Below are 21127 nucleotides of genomic sequence, written 5' to 3' on the forward strand. Positions count from 1 at the left end.
ATATTTCTACAGTGGTCTTCCCCTTTGCATGTTTTTAATGAAAAGCCCACTATTTATAATAATAATTAGCTAACTTTTTTAGCTAAAATTAGCATTATTTGACTAATTTGTCATTTATCCTAAAATAAATTTCATCACACCAGTTAACACTTTAGTACTAAAAGTAAAAGTAAGTAAGATTTGCAAGTAAAATTAATCATTCACACTCGGTGTCATATGCAAAGTTTCACTTCTATTGTATTGATCATAGTGGCATTAAGACTTGATAGATGTTTTAGTGAAAAGTCTTATCGATGCGTGGCTGTGCATATTTTTAGGATTGAAATAAATTGTCCCGTATCTTCCCAATAAATTTTATATAGGATTGAAAAACATTTTGCAAAAGATTCATAACTAAAAAGAAAGTTTTAAGAAGCGGAAATGTATGATTCAGGTATAGGACAACTGAAATAATAGAGCTCATCAAATTGATTTAATTAATTAAATTATATTAACTACTTAATATTTTATCGAAATAATGATTCCGAAATATCAGGAGTCAAATATAAATCCAATAACTTAGAATTTTAAAACTCATGTTTAGTAAAAATTAAAAAAATAGAGTAAAATGTTGGAATACACTGAGAAAAAAACAGGGGTGCGATTAACTTTTTTTCCTCATTACTTTAACACTTTTTAGGTGTAAAAATATATCAACATTTTTTAATGTTAATTTTATACCTTTCTAAGGGTAAAATTAACATGAAAAAAGGTTACTTTAACAACTCCTAATACATCTAAAAAGCATAATATTTACACCAAATTCGGATCAAAACTGCAGGGTAAAATAAACTTTTCCTAAATGTTATTTCAACTTTTTCGGATTTCTCTCAAGTGTAGGCGCTCTACAAAGTTATAAATGTTGTACTTACAACTTCAACTCCAGATGTGTTGATATCAATGGGATGTATGATGACCAGGCGTGGTTTTGTCTGCATGGCAGTTCCTGGGAGTTCTTCATAAATCCCACTTCTCTTTGTACCAGCGTCTTCGAGAGTCTTACTGGAGCCCATTCTGAGGAATTTTCTAATGGAGAATTTGGCCTTTTTGGGCTTATCCATCAGCAAATTGTCCTGTGATAGGGACAAACTCTTCCTTGGTGCAGGTTCAGGGGTTGATGGCCGTTGTTTCTCATTGTAATAGTTGTGGGAATTTAGAGAGTTAAGACTGCGAAATTTGGGATTAATTGTGGCACGTTCACGCTTGTCCTTCTCTCGGACCACAGGACTTGTGGATTTGAGGGCAGCTGAGGGATTTCTCGTGTAGAGTGTTGGAGATTGTTCCATTGGCAGAACTTTCTGGCAATCTGTACTTTTGGCGGGCTCTTCAATTTTTGTGGGTTCAATGATATCCTTTTTGGGAGTCATTTTGGTGATTCTGGCAGCATCTTTTTTGGTCTCACTCACAGGAGATGGCGGTGGATTAGGTGCTCTACCCTTCTTGGGTACTTTTCCGGGGTCACTGCTGTCCTGCTTTGCAAGTGTAGCTTTCTCCTCTGGCGACTTTATGACTGATTGTAGCTGGAGAATGACCTGCTGCTGTGCTACACTCGCTTGAGGCTTCTTCGTGAAAGTCTTGACAACATTCACGGCCGGTTTACTTGGCACTTTTGGCTTCTCCATTGCCAAGTGCTTCTGCAGGCTGTGCAAAAATAGCGAACGTGGTTCAACATTGGGCGGTGGTGACGTGGGCAGAGCAGGGGCTTCACCATTAACGTCCGGATCTGAACTACCATCGGGTTCACCGGCCAATTCTCGGCTCTTTTCAACACTAAACACATCATCTCGTCCAGATTCTCCTTGGACTTCAATCACCTCATAATCCGTGGAAGATGGTGTGGTTGTAGTTCCGGAAGATGTTGTGGGAGTAGTTCGTACATCCAGACGAGACTCTGCCTCAACATTTTGATACTCATTCGCCACAATTCCACTGTCGGACTCACTGCGGTTGATTGAAGACATCTCTTCGTCACTGCTGCTGTCGAAGCTTGATCCAGTGGAGTCTAGGGCATCTTCTGAAGATGTTTTGGTTACTATCAATCCATCTGATGTAATTTTCCCAGTGATGTAGCTTCCATCCGACAGATTGTACATCTCAGAACGCTTCTTGAGATGCTGCGATACGGGTTTTGTGGAAAGACACATGTCCGTGATAAATTGACTAGAGAAGAAGGAGGTGCGACTTGGAGCATGGGCTTTCACTTCACCGGAAGTCTTTTTCTTGTCCTCGGTCACTGTTACCTGAATAAATTCAAACATGTTAGAAACATGTGAAAAAATTAACCCTTTAAGGACGATTGGAACACCGGTGTCCCATAAAGAAAATAATTTTTCCTGACTATCTAAAGTTATTTTTTTCTTATGTCTGTACATAATTGTAAAGTAGAAAGTTGAAGGAATCTAAAATATTTTTTGCAAGTCTTTAGCTATTTGCTATGTAATAAATATTTAAGTTTAAAAATGGCGAATTTTTAAATTCTCAAATTCATAATTAATTTTATTTATTTTTTATACTTCCAATTTTTTTTAAGCAAAATCCCTTTGGCAATGTAAACTACAATACTCATACGTAATATTTTTCATTAAAACGAAAAATATTATTTATTGGTATTGTCAGAAAAATTACTTAAATTTTTGGGCTATTTTTGTCCCTATCGTTCATAGAAGCACAAAATATACCGAATCAGATTCTGTTGGACTTTCCAAGGTTAGATGTAAGACTTATCATTGATTATGTTTCTCAGTTTAATTTTTATTGTTGATTTTCAGTCCAGAAAAAGTGTCTCGTCGTTAAAGGGTTAAAAGACATCCTATCCTTACCTTAACACCCTCCTCGCCATCTGGGACATTTTCGTAGCTGCCAGATGATACTGTTGTAGTCTCCACAACATCATAGTACTCAGATATGCCATTCTCAACATCCGACGAATTGCTGTCTGTATCGGTGGTCTTGGCATAAATAGGCACACGTGGTTTGGGTTGATCTTTAGCCACAGGTACATGACGAGAAATTGGGCGTTTGTTATCACCTAGCACCTTATTTAGCGAATTCTTAATCTCCAGTCTCACAGATAAATCTGAGGATTTGTAATTAGCTTCCTCCTTCTTATTTTGCAACAAGTTGGAAGTTTCCTTCCCAAATTCATTTTTCTCCAATGTCTCTGAGATCTCCTCAAGTAGAGATTTTTCCGATACTGACACAATGGCAGGTGTATCATCATCTTCTGATTTTTTAGGTGTTGTCTTGATGATAATGTTTGTGGTGTCGGTTTTTTTCTCAGTCATCTTGGATGAGCCAAATAGTTGTTTAATCTCATTAACTTTATTTGATGCACTGAATGGTGTTACTGAAATTTTCAGGGTTTGCTTTTTGCCATCACTATCGCGCTGAGGTGTTCCCAGCTTTAGAGCAGCAAATGATCTCTTGATATTCACCTCAGGATCCCCCAAAAGATTCCCATTGTTCATATTGAAGTCAGTATTGGTTTTAGTAAGGCGCTGAAGATCATGATCATTGTCATCGTATACTGGTGAGTGATCCTCACTCTGTACAGGACTGTCCAATGTCTCAGCATCTGAATCCGTGTCCGAATCTATCCAATCTCCACCAAATCCAATCACCTGACTCAGCTCTTTCGGAAAGCTCACCTTATTCTTCTTGCGTTTCCCACCAATTGGTCGCATTATCCCCTTGGGTGGTGTTCCGTTCAACGGTGGAATCTTAATTGATTTCATCGTGGACAAATTAGTGTGCTCATCCTTGGACTTGAAGCAGTTGGAACAGAGATCTTTCTTCCATGCGTTCTGCACGAAACACGGACATGTAGATGATGATGTTGATGACATTATTGGGCAATTGCTCTTATTGCACCCTGCTTTTTTCCTCACTACAGTGTCATCTTCCTGTAAAGAAACCATCAAAACATGCAAGTCATTAGAGATGTTGCGATGGGAGAATTGAAGAGAGAACATGCTCTATTAATTGGCTGAGATGCCACACAAGATTCCTCATATCTTAATAACATTATTGTTATACATTAAAAGATAGAGAGATCACCGTGATATTTGCATACAAATAGACTTTCGGAAAAGAAGTTGGTATAATTTACACAATCATCTAAAGCAGTATATCTGAGATAATAAAAAAAAAGACATTAAAGCTTCCACTATATTCCTATCCGGATACACAGTTGTACCAATAAATTGCTTTTTACACCAAACAAAATTCTCCCACAGATTTTTCCAACATCATATTCATTTTAAAAGATAATTTTTAATTTTACTCTACATTTTCATACCTTAAAACATTTTTAGATATTCTATATAAAATTTAGTTCTCGCATCCTATTTTATGTAATAATAAAACCTTTGCTTTTCTTGACTCCATTATCGAAGTATTCATCCTACTTGTAGAATTATTCGACTTTTATATACAGATCATATAATATCATAGTTAATAGTATAAAATCTTGTTTTGATCAGAAAAACCGCATTGCGAGGAATGGTATATATATTTTATATATTCTGCAAATTTCTAACTGAAAATTATAATCCTTATGACTCTTACAGAACTAAACAGGGGTATGACATTTCCTATGTGTCCCATATGTTTCTAGCGAGCCGAAAAGCCTTTTGAGTTTATTAGCTGTTTTCTGTCATTGTAGAATGAATTAGCTAAAAATACTAATACAAAATAAAAGACAATTTAATAACGAAGAGGCAATCGAAAACCCTAAATTGGCAACCTATGTAGTTTTGGAGATATCTCGTGAAATGTGTACGAAAACAGGGAAAAAATTACACTAAAACCGGTCGCATTTTTCAGAGCTAATGTCACCCCCCTGGAACTAAAGTTAACCATGAAGGGAATAGAAAATATGATTTTCAAATAATATTAGATGAGTTCATATATTCTGTCAGTAGAAGAGGTCGAAAGTTTGGAGTGGTATATCTCAGCTCCTGATGAACATAATTGGATGGGTGAACTATTGTTGGAAAGCTTGGCTCATTAGCTTTTAGAATCTGGTATATGAAGTCTGCTATGAGTAAACCATGGTCATCCAGAACCATTTATGTCGAAGAAGACACTTTTTGCAGCGTCATTTTTGACCATCTACTGCTGGGACCAGGAGTGACCCACAATTCTCGCACATGGACTATTTGTTAGAGTAACTCAAAGGGTATAATTTGTGGAAGAAACTTTTTTTTTGGACATCTTACTTTTTTTTTATTCATCGACTTTTGCAAGAATTTTAACATTTTACACGCATAGAAAAAAATGACAGAAATCCTTCTATCTCATTTTCTGGACAAACTAATGAAGATATCGACTTGGAATGTTCTAAGTACTCCCCCATAAGTTGATCCAAGGAATCCAAATATCACATCAATTTCATCCCCACGTCTATCCTTCCCCTCCAGAAACCACTCTTTTAGGATTTCTGTAATTTTTTCCTTGCGTTTAACACTTCAAAATTCTTGCAAAAGTCGATGAATAAAAAAAAAGTAAGATGTCCAAAAAAAAAGTTTCTTCCACAAATTATACCCTTTGAGTTACTCTAACAAATAGTCCATGTGCGAGAATTGTGGGTCACTCCTGGTCCCAGCAGTAGATGGTCAAAAATGACGCTGCAAAAAGTGTCTTCTTCGACATAAATGGTTCTGGATGACCATGGTTTATCCATAGCAGATTAAGTATACCATATTCTAAAAGCTAATGAACAAAGCTTTCCAACAATAGTTCACTCATCCAAATATGTTCATCAGGAGCTGAGATATACCACTCCAAACTTTCGACCTCTTCTACTGACAGAATATATGAACTCATCCAATATATAACCTGTTTGGTCACCTAAATTTGATATTAAAATTATGAATTTCTAAATACTGTACATATTAACCTTTAGAATTTGATTCGTATTCATCGTTAAAAATATCTTCGAAGTGTTAATTTTTTTAAAATTCCAAATTGATTCAAGCTAATTCTCGACAATGTATTTAGCCTTTAAAATTTGGCAGTAAAGGATTAGTTAAAGGAAATTTATGCTAGAGACCTCTAAACGATTATCCTAAGCCCTTATACGGGCTTCAGACCTAAGGCTTAGCCATATGGCTTAACTGCTCTAATTTCTTGTCATTCACGATTTTTTTGGAAAAATCTACTTTAGGATTGAATGATTTTAAAAATAAATGTCCTATTAAGTTCTCATAAAGTAATAAAATTGCTTGCTATTTAAGATTTTGAGATCTTCGGGAACTGGGCTAAACCTTTAGTCCGAAACCCACTTTAGGGTCTAAATACTCAGACTGATCCTCGAGAATATTTAGCCTATAAAATTTTGCAGTAACGCATTATACAAAGGAAATTTATGCAAAGAATTTCTAATCAATGATCCTAATCTCTGAGTATATGAAATTTTGGGATAACTCTTTGCTGTCAAATTTTACATTCTAAAAAATCACTACACTTACAAAATTATCACTACAGTATCAAGCCGTTTTGCAGAGAAAAAAGACAGAAAAATTGTTAGTGATAATTTTTGTGATTTGTTCATTAATAGCTCCCAACTGTTGTTTCCAATCTGTTTTAATTTTAGATTAAACTACCTCACCGACGCTCACTGGAAGTACAATTTTGTCCTGAAACAGCAGAATAAAAGTCTCATCGTCGGTTTTACCTACCAGAAAGTCAAATTTTACAGGCTAAATATTCTCGAGGATCAGCTTAAGACTATTTCAGGTCTTAGCGTACGAGAGTTTAGGATCAATCTTTACTGCCAAATTTTACAGGCTAATTATTCCCGAGAATAAGCTAAAGTCTTTGGGCCATAAACTGCAATAAATTAATGTCCTAAAGTTTCCTTTAATTTTAAAATAAGTCGCAAAGACTTTTTAAAGATTACAAATTTTGAGAGGATCTTGTGATACTCCGAAATTCGGATATACTCACTTCAATTTAGAAGCTTAGAGCAAAAACAAACGCTCTTTTAATAGGAAAATGCATTCAACTTAGAGTTTTTTTGCTCTGAGCGTCTCATATTGAAGGTCATTTCATGAATAGAGCACATCTGAATTTTACAGGATGTATTATATATATATGAAATACTAATATAAATATTATTTAGGCCAGGGTTAGAAGACTCTTAGTTCCTAAATTCAGGAATGACCCCCCCTGTCCTTTCATGTTTTCAAAATCATGTTTTTGGGATTGTTCGAAAACATATCGTACGATTTTTTTAGAGCTTATAGGCGGAAATTTCATCCTTATTCGAAAACATCATTGAATCTTTTTTTATAACGTTTTCAAGATCAAGTTCCAAAAAGGATCTACAAGGGTATTTCTCAACCGAATGTTATCATGTTTGGACCCATTGGAAAGGTCTTGGAATTCCTGACAAAGCTTGAAAAGATTCCAATCGGTTGTGATCTGGTAATGAATTGCTTCATAAACAACAACTATTTTTTATTCGAAATTAAATTATATCACTCTTTTGGTCTTTCAAATCGCTTATGGACCAGTAAACAGAAAAAATTCCCAAATGAGAAAAACTCGTGAAAGATTGATAAGAAAAATCCTTGAACTCGTGAACAGTATTTTTTTCTCACAAATTGAACCATGAAAGGACTTTAATATAATATAGGTAAATGGTGCGAAAGTACTTTTGAAGTACTTCGATAAATCTGTCACGCTTTACCACCCCTTTTTTTCATTTTATTTTTATCACACATTTGTAAGGAGGATGAACCATATTTTTGTCATTAAATACAATAAATATGCGGGTATACAGTAGAGCCTCGCTATAAGCCATATTTGGTTCCAGATTTGACACTTGGGTCGCACTATATAGTCCATGTCATTTTTTTTTAAATTATCAACGACTTTTAGTAATGAAATTGCTCTACGGTTTCCACTTTCTTTACGATTGTGGTACTTGTCCGCGCTCTCTTCATTATGGATCACAATTATCACAACTACTCAATAAAGTTTGCCAAAAATATTAAAATAATTATGACAACATTGCATGTCGCGCACTAAAAAACATAGCCTAACTTAAAATCAGTGTTTTGAAATCAACGGTCGATAAATTGTGAACTATAGAGCGATGGCCTATAGCGAGGTTCTACTGTAGGTCTCTCGCAAAAAGTATAAGTATGAAAATAAAAGGTCTCTAGGACACGATATGTCCTTTGGACCAATATTTAAAACATAACAATAACAAATTTGTCAAATTAACTGTAAAATCATCCAATTCGAATTATAGAAGCAGTCCTGTTATGAACTGTTTATAAGTTAAATATACAAATTATCAGCAACATATTCAAAGAAAATCGCAGCTGCTGTAATCATATTAAACGTCTTAGAAATTTATTAATGAATTCGATTGTGATTGAATGATGATCCCAATTTAGCTGAGAAAAGCATTGTATGAAACTTTTTCAAACTAAGCACAATGGGAAATTTGGCAAGTTTTTATAGGTAATATGTAATACATCTACAATAAGATTGTTTTGTTGTTTGAAAAGATGATATAATTTAATGCAATATTTTCATTGAAAATTATATATTTTCTCGAATTGATGATCATTTGTAAACTTTGCTAAACAACAATAAGTTGCAAAATTTTGAAGAAGAAATTTGATGGGATTTATAGATGAATCATAATGAAATGATTCATGTCTAAACCATAAAATAAAAATGGTAAAACTTTTCTGAAGAACAAAGAATTGGATCCTCCTTGACAGTAATCAATTAAAAAACACTCTAAATCGTGGTATAGGTATTGAAAAAATTGCAAACTTTTTGTTCAATTTGCATGAGAATATTGCTCAAGTCGTAGACTTTCCGGCCTGTTAATATTCACATGCATTTAAGATATTTGAAAATGGGGTAAGAGATGTTAAATCATTTTCCAAGCATAAGTAAACCTTTTAATGAGCCTTATATAATTCATTTAATGTTTAATTCGTAGAGAGTGTTACATGATTTTTTTGTAAGAAAAATCCGTTCTTCATTACTGCATTTATTACTATTCGTGCTTCTTTCGAAAGGGACAAGTTCTATGTTTTTTATTTTGCATAACTTTAATATATTTAATGGTATATTAAGCGCATCTTCTGAAAAATGAAAGTTAATATATATTTAAGCATATCGGAAATTCAATATAATTGTAGAAAAAATTAACTGTCTGGAAGTTATCTTTGGAAGAGACACTTTCCCATGTTATTAATTGGAAAGAGTTAATAAACAAAAGAAATATTCTTATTTAATTGTGCAGAATTTTCAATTGAATTCAGTCCATAAATTATTTTACGATTATGAATAGTGAAATAAATAATAATAAGAAACACGTAAATGGCATGGCATAATACAAAATCGTTAAAATTACCAGCAACAAAGAAAATCGAAGACGTAATAATGCTTTCCAAATCAATAATTATAAATCTATAAAATGAAGAAAAAAAACGATATCTCTACACAGAAACCAATGAGGGCATGAAGTTTGTTATTAAAATTCTTCGTCCATAAATTGGTGTTCAAACCTCCCTTGTTACTATCCATGTACAATGTTAACAACAACATAGAGTGATTAAGTAAGGTGAGTCAATATATGGGCGTTCTAGATGGAATAGAGTTCAGGATGTGACGAAGACATCCGTACATTGCCTCCTACCATGTAAAATTTCTTTGCACTCTCCGCCAGGAATCACAAACGAGGTGAAAAATCACCTTGAAACAATTCACGTAACTTTAAAATAATCGTATTTCTTTCACTTTCTGTTTTCCGCCTAACGAACTGTACAAAATTCTCTCTTTTTTTTTATTCATTTCACACAATTAAGGAGATATACACATCGGGTGAATCGTCGCATTTATCTTATGCCATTTATCTAGTCTGGCAGAGTGTCTAAAATTGAACCGAAATTGCAAAGAAAGCTCAAATTAAGTCAATCATTTAAATGACACCTATTTCCGCATACGAGATTGAATGAAAAATTTCTGCCCATGCTTCTGATAGATTTTTGCAAAATGTGACATAAAACAATTTTTAAAAAAACACACACATTCTTCTTTCATCCTGTGGGAAAATTTTCGCTACATCTAAAGTGCTATTCATACAACAGAATATTGCACAAAGTTGGAATTTTAAGACGTAAGGTATCAAAGAAAATTATTTGTGATAAAAGTTCTTTTTTTGGCCCAGTATAATATTAACAATAGTTAAATTATTACTGATTCACTACTAACTTAAACCGGTAAATTAAAAAGATGAACCTAGTTTCTTTTAATAATGTATAAGAATTACCAATCAGATATTAAGTAATTATCAGGCAAAAATAAACCATCGACTAATTTCCAGTTAAATACTGGTTTCAATGGGTTCTAAATCAATTTATACTTGCACTTAATCGATCGCAAAACGTGCTCTCGAGAGTCGTATAATCTTGACATTTGAAAGTCCATTCTTATAGGAATAAATCAAGATTTAATATATAGGGGAGACTGGGGCAAAAAGTCACAAAACGGATATTTTATTTTTTTACAAGCTACTCTAGCGCCTCAGAAATTTCTAATTAGTGCAGTTTTACAGGAAGTTTACTGCTCTACAACTTTGTGAAAGTCAGTTTTCTCTATTTTATAAGGAAATACATTTATCGAGCTGCTTTCTAAAAGGTAATTTTGTTACCATTTTCAAAAATGCTGGGGAAAATAGTACCAGGCGTACCAGGTATGGGATATTATCACATTTGGATTTGCTTTATTACGGGATTTCGTAAATTAAAAAAAAATACCTAGGTGGACATATTTTCATAGGAAATTTTTCCTCTCCACCTTTTTAAAACACAGTTTTCTCTGTCTAAATGATAAAAGCACTTTTCAAGCTATTTTAGGAAAAAACACACAAAAGACTGCTAATCGTTTGATCAATGCAAACAAAAAGCGGCGAGACATCGTAATGACGTTTCTTCTCGCCGTAAGACATCCAAAATTTCTTCGGTCTTTGTTAGTTTTTTGCTCCATTCCTTTTGTTACTTTTTACCCCAAGTGGTCATTTTTAATAAAAGGATTTCTTTACAAAAGAATTTTTGTAAAATTCTAAAATAAATAGTGGTTTCGTATTCAAAGAATCCAAATCATTTAGGAAATATTTACCAGTATTTTGGAAAATAAGTAGGTCAAAATTGATATTTACTGTAAGGATAATATTTCAAAAATGGGGTAAAACTTTTAATATGTTTTATTTTTATTTTATAAATTCCTTGTTCGAATTCTAAGAAGCTTACGACATTGAAGAAGGTCTATGGAGGCCATCTATGGAAAAAAATTTAAACCACTATCTCTTTTATCTTGGAAGATATTGAATTTTCAAATTTTCAATTTGTGACTTTTTGCCCCAGTCTCCCCTACAGGGGTTCTTGGGATTAACGACATTTGGATTAGTGGCATACCGGGATTAGTGACACGTATTTGGAATTTTTTCCTACTATTGGGATCGACTTGGAGCTAATTTGCAATATATTTTTTGAAGTACATTAAAAATTTATAAATTTTTTGACGTAGAAAAATTGAGGATACCTTAGTATGTTTAGAAGAAAAATAGAAAAATATTTCTTTTCTAAAGCTAAAGTTTCTAACACTAAACTTACCAAGACCGGTCAAATTGAGCGGTTTAAAAACTTCTAACTTCTTAAAATTACCACATATTTAAACGGTACAATGTCCCTATCAAACTTTATGAATATCCTAAAATGTGCATGTAATATATTTTTCAGTGTTTAAATTTTAATCTTTTCCTCTTTTCCAAGAAAAAATGTTGAGTATCCTATCTACCGCGGTCTGTCATTATTTGAACGATTCGGAATAAAAAAATATACAAAGGATAAAATAATGGTTTTTGCAGGGGTGGTCCTATTATTTTGGCTACCACTGTATATATCACACTCAAAATCGAAGGACATAATATTATTGCTCTGTCTGAGTAATAGTTCGTGCAATGATGGTGATTAAATAAAATTATCCCCATAGAATTTTTTTGCGAACCCAAAATCTGAAATATAGTTTTTTGTGCTTAACACTTAAATTATTTTCTTTTACAAAGGACTTTTTTAACAGAAAATATTAAATAAGATTTCACCTTGTCAAAAGATAGTACATCAAACCTTGGTATGACCATCCCTTTTGAGCTGTTTCTGTGAATGGATGGATTCGGTTGGTAAAGGAAAAGAACACTAATTCGCATAAGAGCTCTCTCGACACGTTTGGGTCCACTCACATTCATAAGAATTATTCACATTTTCACCGTATCTTGCTGAGAATGGAGAAATGGCTGGGTTTTTGCATTTTGTTATTTTCTTACTGTGGAATTTCTGAATACCTCTTGCGATTGCCTTCTTCTAACTCAGCAATTTTATTGCTCAAAATTCTTTGCTACATATACGGTTTATGATATTGCCGTGTGACCTAAAATTGCTGATCAAGTTGAACTGGTTGTTGGACTCTCTTATGGCTAAAATAATTTACACGATTTTGTATTCAATAGAAATTCAATATTTTCCGGGCATACATTCTCCACTCTTGCAAAAGCATATTCTTCCAAACACTTTAACATCTTCTTCATCATCTACCTCAATGGCGTGCTCTTTTTTTTCTGCATTCACCACATGAGGTATACAGTTAAAGATCGACAAGTGGATCATCTCAAGGTGTTTCTAATCAATCTTTGTATCAGATTCTGATTTTCCAATTAGAGTGTTGAAATCGCTCAAAGAAATGCGTTTCTCTCGAAATTCTTCGTGAAATTAAATAACCTTCGAGTACGGGCGTTTTAGAATATCAGGATTATACTATAATTGGTTTCATCTGCACTTGCAGTACCACCGTTAGAATTTGATCTTAAACGGAAACTTGGACATTCTGAAATATACCACATTGCGCGAGGAAGATATATACGTATAAGGAGCTTCAGTGTTACATGTCCATTATGCTGGAGCAATTACGGTATATTTCAGCTTGGGATCGCGTACAAATTCTTAGTGCAATCTTAAGAGTATATAACAGTTGATTAACAATTTATTAGTTAAGAAGAATCTCCGGGAGAATCATTCAGCAAAGGAATACCGTAAATTCCAATTGCAATCGCGCTTCGAAAATGGGGGGAAAAAGGTCAATAATTTTATTGTCTTTGCGTACACGATTTTAACTGTAAGACTTATCTGTGTCTCATATGGGCAAATACCATTGATTTCTTTATAAATTTCCCCATATATACTATCACTGGGAGGAGCACAGTGCAAATACTTGGGAGTGATGTAAGTCAACAAGAGAGTGACTAAGAGCTTTTAGCTATAGTTTTCTCAGATGACTCAAAGCACAATTCATAGTAATGCTATGTCCAAAATTTTCTCTCATGATCGTTTAAGAGTGAAAGAAAAAGTTTGACCAACACAGATAATCAGCATTATGGCATATTACACATTACTTTGATCAATCTCCTTCATTTTAGTTTATTGCAAAGTTTATCGGATAATTTGTACAATAGGATAAGTAATTTAAATTACTTAACTTAAAGAAAAATGATATTACTATAGGGTAAGTGTGCCAAATTTCGGCATAGTTGCATGCAAGCGTCAAAGTCTCAAGTTTGAAATGTAATATTTTAAATACAAATTGATTTTTTTATTCTTTCTTCTGAAAGAATGTTGCTGAAAACCTTGTAAAGAGCTTACCGTCTTTATTTACTCTAAAATCAGTCTTAATACATTTTAAAATGAATAAAAATATAGACATAGTTTGGTGCCCTATTTCGGCCATCTTCATTCTCACAGTTCCTTGCCCTTCGGGAATTCTTCCAATATCTTTTTCACGTCATCTGGTTTGTCGAAGCTACATTTTTTGTTATTCTTTTGCATTGTATAATCTCTAGAGTACGTAAAATCTAAAAGTTCATGGAAATTCGAGGAACAAAAAAGGTGGGCGAAATTGTAAGCTGTCCGGAATTTGGCACATTTACCCTAATTTCAACATCAATTCTTTGTTAATTACAAGTTAAAAGAATTTTTTAAGTCTATCACATTTAATTTTTAATGAAATGGGAAAGCGTCTGAACTATGCGGAATGCTCGAACTCGTGACTTTTTGATGCTACAGTAGATTCTCGTTCAATCGGCTCTTTAGGTGTGATTTTCAATCGGGCGCAAAATTTTGTTGACGATTTTCACGTTTAATTATGAAGTTAATTCGCTCAAATTCGCTGTAGTTCTTCCTATTTTATCGTGACTCTTTAAATTTGAGCGCTTTTTGTGGAATTTATAATGATTTTGATGCCCAAATCTCTCGATAATTTGGATGATATTTTGCCCCATATGCCCGATTGAGAGAGAGTCTACTGTATTTCCCCTTGTTTTATCGTGATTCTTAAAATTTGAGCGCTTTTTGTTTAATTTATAATGATTTTAATGCCCAAATCTCTCGATAATTTGGATAACCTTTTGCCCCATATGCCCGGTTGCGAGAGAGTCTACTGTATACCCTAAAATTCTAATATACTGTTCAATACAGTTAAATTTCAGTATAAAATTAAATACTAATTCATAACCAGTATATTGTTGGTTTAGAAATCTCTTGGAACTAATTCATACTTATCCGGGAATCCAAGACCATTAAAATGAATCCAAACTTGTCTTAATTGGTTAAGAAATAGACTCTACATACCTAACTTAACTTTTAACTTTGAAAAATAGTATTAAATGTCAATCTTAGAAATTATGTCAGTACATTTTCTTACGATAATTCAAACGTAACTAAAAATATCAAAATAGAAAAAAACAATTATTAAATTGAAATTAAAATGTTTGATGATAAACTTTTATTACAACGTTAAATACTTTGTATTTTTAAAGAGAAACATGAGATCTATTATCAACCGAATGATCAATTGGTGATCTTAATGATCTATGAAAAAAGAGATATTATTTTCCTAAAGTATTTGAATATAGAAAAGAAAACGATCAACTCATTCGATAATCTCACAATTAATCGATTCTAAGCATGTTTTTAGGCTACATTAATATTTTTGTGGGACAATTTAGCCAATACAAAATTCAAGAATCTCCTAGTTCAATTAACGGAGCTTCAACCTGACATTTTGATATTATAATAAATATATAATTCTTGCCACTTCTTTTTATCGAATTTTATTCGATTTCTTCATCAAAGTCCAAGTCAAGAGTCTTTCTACCTCGAAGGTCACCTCACTTAACTCTTAATCTGTTCCGAGAGTTTCTTGACACGAACAAGATGCTGAGAATAATAAAGAGGGAAGTCGACGTGAAGACAAATCATACATTGAGGATGAAAGTCTCTGAAGATACGCACCAATAATGTTTCTTTATTGTCGAAAATCCTAATATCTCTTCTCTAAATTTATTATTTATTCTTTTTCGCATTTGTAATTTTTATGAGTGTACTGACATCTTTTCTAAAGATGATAAGAGGTGTGCCATCATGAGACACCGGTTTGGCACCTGCTGCTAAATTAAAAGTATTCCATCTCTTCAGCATTTTGTTGCCACGAGAAATCGAGCAAAAGATAGAATGGAGAAGAGATCTCAAGAAAAATTAGTAAGGCAAAAAATGTGACAAGAAATTCAACGAAATAGGACAATGACCCTAAATGCTTCCTACAATTTCTCTGTCCTCATCATCAAAGATTTTCTTCTTAGTCCGACACATTGTCCCCCTTTTTGCATGTCCCTCTTCACAATAATTACACAATGTTGCGAGAAAAATGTGCGATTTTTTGGACTTGGTGTTGTGAAAGCGTTTCAATACAATGGAGAAGTCATCAGCAAATTGAAGGACAGGGGAAAAAAAACATACCGACTCATTGGATTATTTCATTGCAAATTTGCAGTAGATTTTCAATGAGTTTTTGCAAGTTTACACACAGTCAATCATGGTCAGAGTACTTAATAAAATTATGCTCATGCATTTGATAAGTCGTTTTATACTTATTTTTTTTCTTTTAACGATTAAAAGCGAAACAATTTTATATAGTAAAAGCTGATATAATATACAAACGCATAAGAAATTATTTTAACCCTTTAAGGACAATTGGGACACCGGCGTCCCATAAAGAAAATAATTTTTCCTGACTACCTAAAGTTATTTTTTTCTTATGCCTGTACATAATTGTAAAGTAGAATGTTCAAGGAATACCGGAATATATTTTGCAAGTCTAGCTATTTGATATGTAGTAAATATTTAAGCTCAAAAATGGCGAATTTTTAAATTTTCAAATTGATAATTGATTTTATTTAATTTTTATATTTCTAATTTTTTTAAGCAAAACCCTTTTGGCAATAAAAACCACAATACTCATACGTAATATTTTTCATTAAAGCGAAAAATATTATTCCTTGGTATTGTCAGAAAAATTACTTAAATTTTTGGGCTATTTTTGTCCCTATCGTTCATAGAAGCACAAAATACACCAAATCAGACTCTGTTGGACTTTCCAAGGTTAGATGTAAAATTTAGCATTGATTATGTTTCTCAGTTTAATTTTTACTGTTGATTTTCAGTCCGTAAAAAGTGTCTCGTCGTTAAAGGGTTAAATACAAAGAAAATGCTCATACATAGAAAGTTCATCATACATGGTATTCATCACTTAAACCCAGAAATAAAGTATTTGCTCGACCGAAGTATATCTTAAGAGTAAAATCAATTGAATTTGTTATTTTCATGTAGGGGGAAATGGTGCACATTTGAAGTTGGGATTTTTCTCCTATGTTTAAATGGAACTGAGCCATATCATAATGTAATTTAGCTTCTCAATCTGTTTGTGCAGCTAAATTATATCACGATAAGGCTCAACTCTATTTAAAAATAGGTTAAAAATCCCAATTTCAAATATGCCCCATTTTCAAAAGTGTGGTCACTTCCTCCTAAGCAAATCACGAAATTTAGCGAATGGTTCTCATCTTTCATCCACTCAAAGAACTCAAAGTAATTGTTTTTACTTTTAGTATATATTCGGTAGAGCAAAATTTCATTTTTGGGTATAAGTGATTAATCTATGTACAACGAACTAGTGAGCGGTTTACTTCTATATTATCATTTTGAAAAAAATATGTCTCACAATTCTCATAAAATAAAACATTTTACTAAAAATTATCTAATATGCATGAACATAAATTAATGAAGTACGAAGACTTTCAATCTTACAATGCCTTGGTAGTACACAGAAAAAAAATATTTTGTAAAAATGTTCGTAAAAGTTTGTGAATTCCTATTGGGGAGTTACGAAATGCTCGAAATTTTTGTTTATCTGACGTATATTTAAGAACATTTACGAACAAATGACAAAATTTTACGAACATTTTTTGTGTGTTTACGAACATTTACGAACAAATGTTTGTAAAAGTACAAAAAAAGCTCGTCAAGTGATCATGTTACGAACAATGTTTGTGAAAAAAGTACAAACTTTTACGAGCTTGTTTGTGGGTTATACGATTTACAAGAATTTCGTAAATCCTCAATAGGAATTCACAAACATTTACGAACATTTTCACAAAATATATTTTTCTGTGTAGGGTTCCTTGAAAAGTCTTACTTGCCAATCTTTCTAAAAAATCCTAAAGATTACCAACAGCACTGAAATATTAAAAATTCGGAACTTCAGAACAAATTTATTTTCATTATAATTTTTTATTACATTTCATAATCTTAAATTTCCAAAGACATTGCGTTCTCAAGTCGGAGAGTACAATTTAATTCATAATACCAAATAAGAGTTTATTTAGTTTAGATACCAGAAAGTTGAAATAGAGATTTTTTATGTTGAAATAAAATTTGTCAGTGAATTTTTGAGTGTGTTGATTTGACTGGTAAGCAACATAAATTTGATGACTCGAAAGAAACCAAAAGTTCTACCTCCGCAACAATTGTGAATACAATTTAACTTTTATTCTCCATGAATGAGTGAGAGAGAAGTGAATTGAGAGAACAACATGAACACACAGTGAGGCTGTAAAAGTTGGCTTTTAGGAGTCTTTTGTGTTAAAAGTCGATCATCCAAATAGTTAAAAGAATGATGATGCTAAAGATGAAGGCCTTCTTTTTTTTGCGGGAGCGATGGAGAAAGAGAAAGAGTCTCCAATGCTGAATGATTGGTGGTTTGGAGGGAACATGTTAATATTGAAGGCAGTGAAGCACAAAGTTGAAGCATTTTCTTTTTGGATTTGAGAGCAGGAGAGCCACGATGAAGAATGCAATATTCCGCCTCGTCGTCCAGACAACCACACAATTTGAGTACTTCTTTTGTATGTCGATGAACTGGATGATGTTTTGTAATAATTCCACACGTCTTTGCTTTTCTTTATTTTTTCGCGTTTTTTTTTAAATAATTTCGGTGGGTTTTTACTGAGCCGTAAAAAATTATTCTCCTTCAGTTGGAACTTTCTCCTCTTCAAGAAAATTTCAGTGAGACTCTAATATAAAATAAATAAATCCCACCGTAAAATTTTCTGAATGCACTATTTTACAGTTTATTCTTTCAGCAATGATGGGCTGATGATCAACTTCCGAAATTGAGAAAATTGCTGTATGTGTTGCATAACTAATAACTGAATATGTCACTGCAATCTCTTTTCTAGACATTCAACAATTTGTTGCACGAAAAGCATTTTTGGGATTTGTTCCAGATTTTGTTGGAGTTTGTAAAATTGAGTGCAGCAGTTGGTTTTGTTCCTTCAATTGTGACATCATTCCCGCGCATTTATCTCTCATTTTAGGACAAGCTAGAAATTATTTATAAACATCTCGTATTAGGATATTTCTAGCGCTCGTCGTCTCTTAACTCTTTCGCGTCCATAGGGTCACATATGACCCGGGGAAAAAAGTTTCTTTTTGGCTATTTACATTAATTGAAATCTAACTGGAGTCTTGAGAAAATGAGCCAAGAATCTTACATCCTTCTATTATGATGTCGTGCACGAACAGATAGATTTCAATTAATGTAAATACCCAAAAAAAACTTTTTTCCCCGAGTCATGACATTACCCTATGGACGCGAAAGAGTTAATGAAAGGTGTGACTCTCTAATTTCAGTCACACAAATATTAACGAATTTCTCTACACAGAAAAATATGCTGAAGATGGAATTTTGGAAAAATAGTCCAAAAGTGGCTATAATCCACAGAAGTGTCGTAAGACATATAAAGTCATACAAAATTCTATCTGAAGAAAATTATATAAGTAAAATTATATAAAAATAAAAAAATTTATAAAATTATATAAATTGCCTATTCCATCTCTATGCAGATGACCTTCAAATCTATGTGGATGGTGATCCTACCAGTCCCTTGGGCGCCTTTGAACATATGAATTCCAACCTTTCTAATATTGAGCACTGGGCGTCTTCGAATGGTTTGCTTTTAAATCCGAAAAAGTCTCAAGCCATCGTTATTTATAAGAGAACAGCTTCTTTTGATTTTTATCCTCTACTCCTTCACGGAGAAATTATTCCCTTTGTTGATCAGGTAAAAAACCTTGGGGTAATCTTCAATTCCTCTTTGTCTTGGTCAGATCATGCCACATCAATTTGCCGTAAGGTCAACTATTCTTTGTACACCCTTCGACGCTTCCGGGACATCACACCTTATGACACTCGCTTGCTCCTCGCGAGAGCGCTTCTTCTTCCTTTCTTTAACTACGGAGCAGAACTCTTCTTTTCGGCGGATAGTGACACCATCCGTCGTCTAACAGTTTCTTTCAATAATTGTGTCAGGTATATCTGTGGCTTAAATCGCCGGGACCATATCACTCCCCATAGAAATGTATTTATTGGCTGTGACCTTACTTCACACTTAAACTTAAGAGCTGTGCTCTTTCTATTTAATTTGTTAATATTTGGGTGTCCTCAGTACCTATCGAGTCTTCTGGTTAGGGGGGGCTCGGCCAGGGTTCGGGGACTCATAGTGCCTAAGGTCAGGAGTGACTGTCTTTACCGGTCATTATTCGTAAAGGGCGTAGTTATTTTTAACTCCGTTCCAAGTGATCTGCGTAGGTCTGCAGATGGCATCCGACGCTTTTTTCAGGCTGAATCTTAAGAGAACACTTATTGGATTTTTTTTTCTTATTTAATTTTCATTTACCTTTCTTATACTATTGTAAATTGTTCTTTTATTTTTCTTTTTCCTTTTTTTTGCTGCTGTTTTTTAACTTGTTTTTCTTTTTTCTTTATCACAATTGTAAGAGGAATGAACCCTATTTTTGTGATTAAATAAATATTACTATTACTATTACTATTACTAATGCTAAAAATATTTTTTTTTAATATTTATTAATGAATCTGCAATTTTATTTTATGCTTATGGACATAATTAATTTCTTTAAATTCAAATTATTATGATTCAATAACAATAGTGAACTCATATAGTCATATGGTAACAAATTGACGTTAAATGCTATCAATTTGTTAGATTGACGTCAAATTGAAGCTGTTAAATCAAGTTAAACTGTTAAATGTTAACATAATTTAGAGTTTTCGATTAAACTCTAATAACCTCTCATTATATTTTTAATCAGATCATGAAAAAACACGCATAGGGTAAAGTGATATAATTTGGAATTAGTGTTGCAAGTTGGACAATACGCCGGTACAAGTTGGACATGGCTTTTTTCTTGACAAATACAGTACAAAATTTGTTTTTGAGCACAAGGAACCAAATTATACAACTAAAGCATTAAAAATATACAAATAAAAATGAAGTACTAAATTTATAAATTTACTGTCCAAATTGTACTGCCTTTCTAAAAATATGATTTTTCATTAAATAAAATTTATTGATATATTTGTTAAATATAAATAATAATGCTGACACAATATTCCATGAAGAAACTAGACTTTCTCGTAAGAAGGAAGTAGACCTTCCTTCCAGAAAAAAAATCCTGTTAACCTAAAGGGGATTCGAACCCGGAACGCTTGCATCAGAGAACGAGTGCTCTACCCATTTACAGGGTTCAGACCTAGGACTTAGCCATATGGCTTAACTTGTCTAATTTCTTATCAGTCAAGATTTTTTGGAAAA

At 33.0% G+C, this 21127-nt stretch overlaps 1 protein-coding gene across 1 annotated transcript in view; it reads right to left on the reverse strand.

Annotated features, from left to right (window-relative positions):
• LOC129801346 (uncharacterized) overlaps positions 1-21127 on the reverse strand; it is a 51119-nt gene that overhangs the window by 19003 nt on the left and 10989 nt on the right. The window contains exons 2-3 of the mRNA XM_055846284.1: positions 2859-3941; positions 912-2279 (exon numbers count right to left, since the gene is read on the reverse strand). Coding sequence (XP_055702259.1) covers positions 912-2279; positions 2859-3884 — 2394 coding nt within the window. The 5' untranslated portion in view covers positions 3885-3941. The remainder of the gene's footprint in view (positions 1-911; positions 2280-2858; positions 3942-21127) is intronic.

This window comes from Phlebotomus papatasi, chromosome 2, assembly GCF_024763615.1.
Source record: "Phlebotomus papatasi isolate M1 chromosome 2, Ppap_2.1, whole genome shotgun sequence".
In the NCBI taxonomy this organism is placed as follows: Eukaryota; Metazoa; Arthropoda; class Insecta; order Diptera; family Psychodidae; genus Phlebotomus; species Phlebotomus papatasi.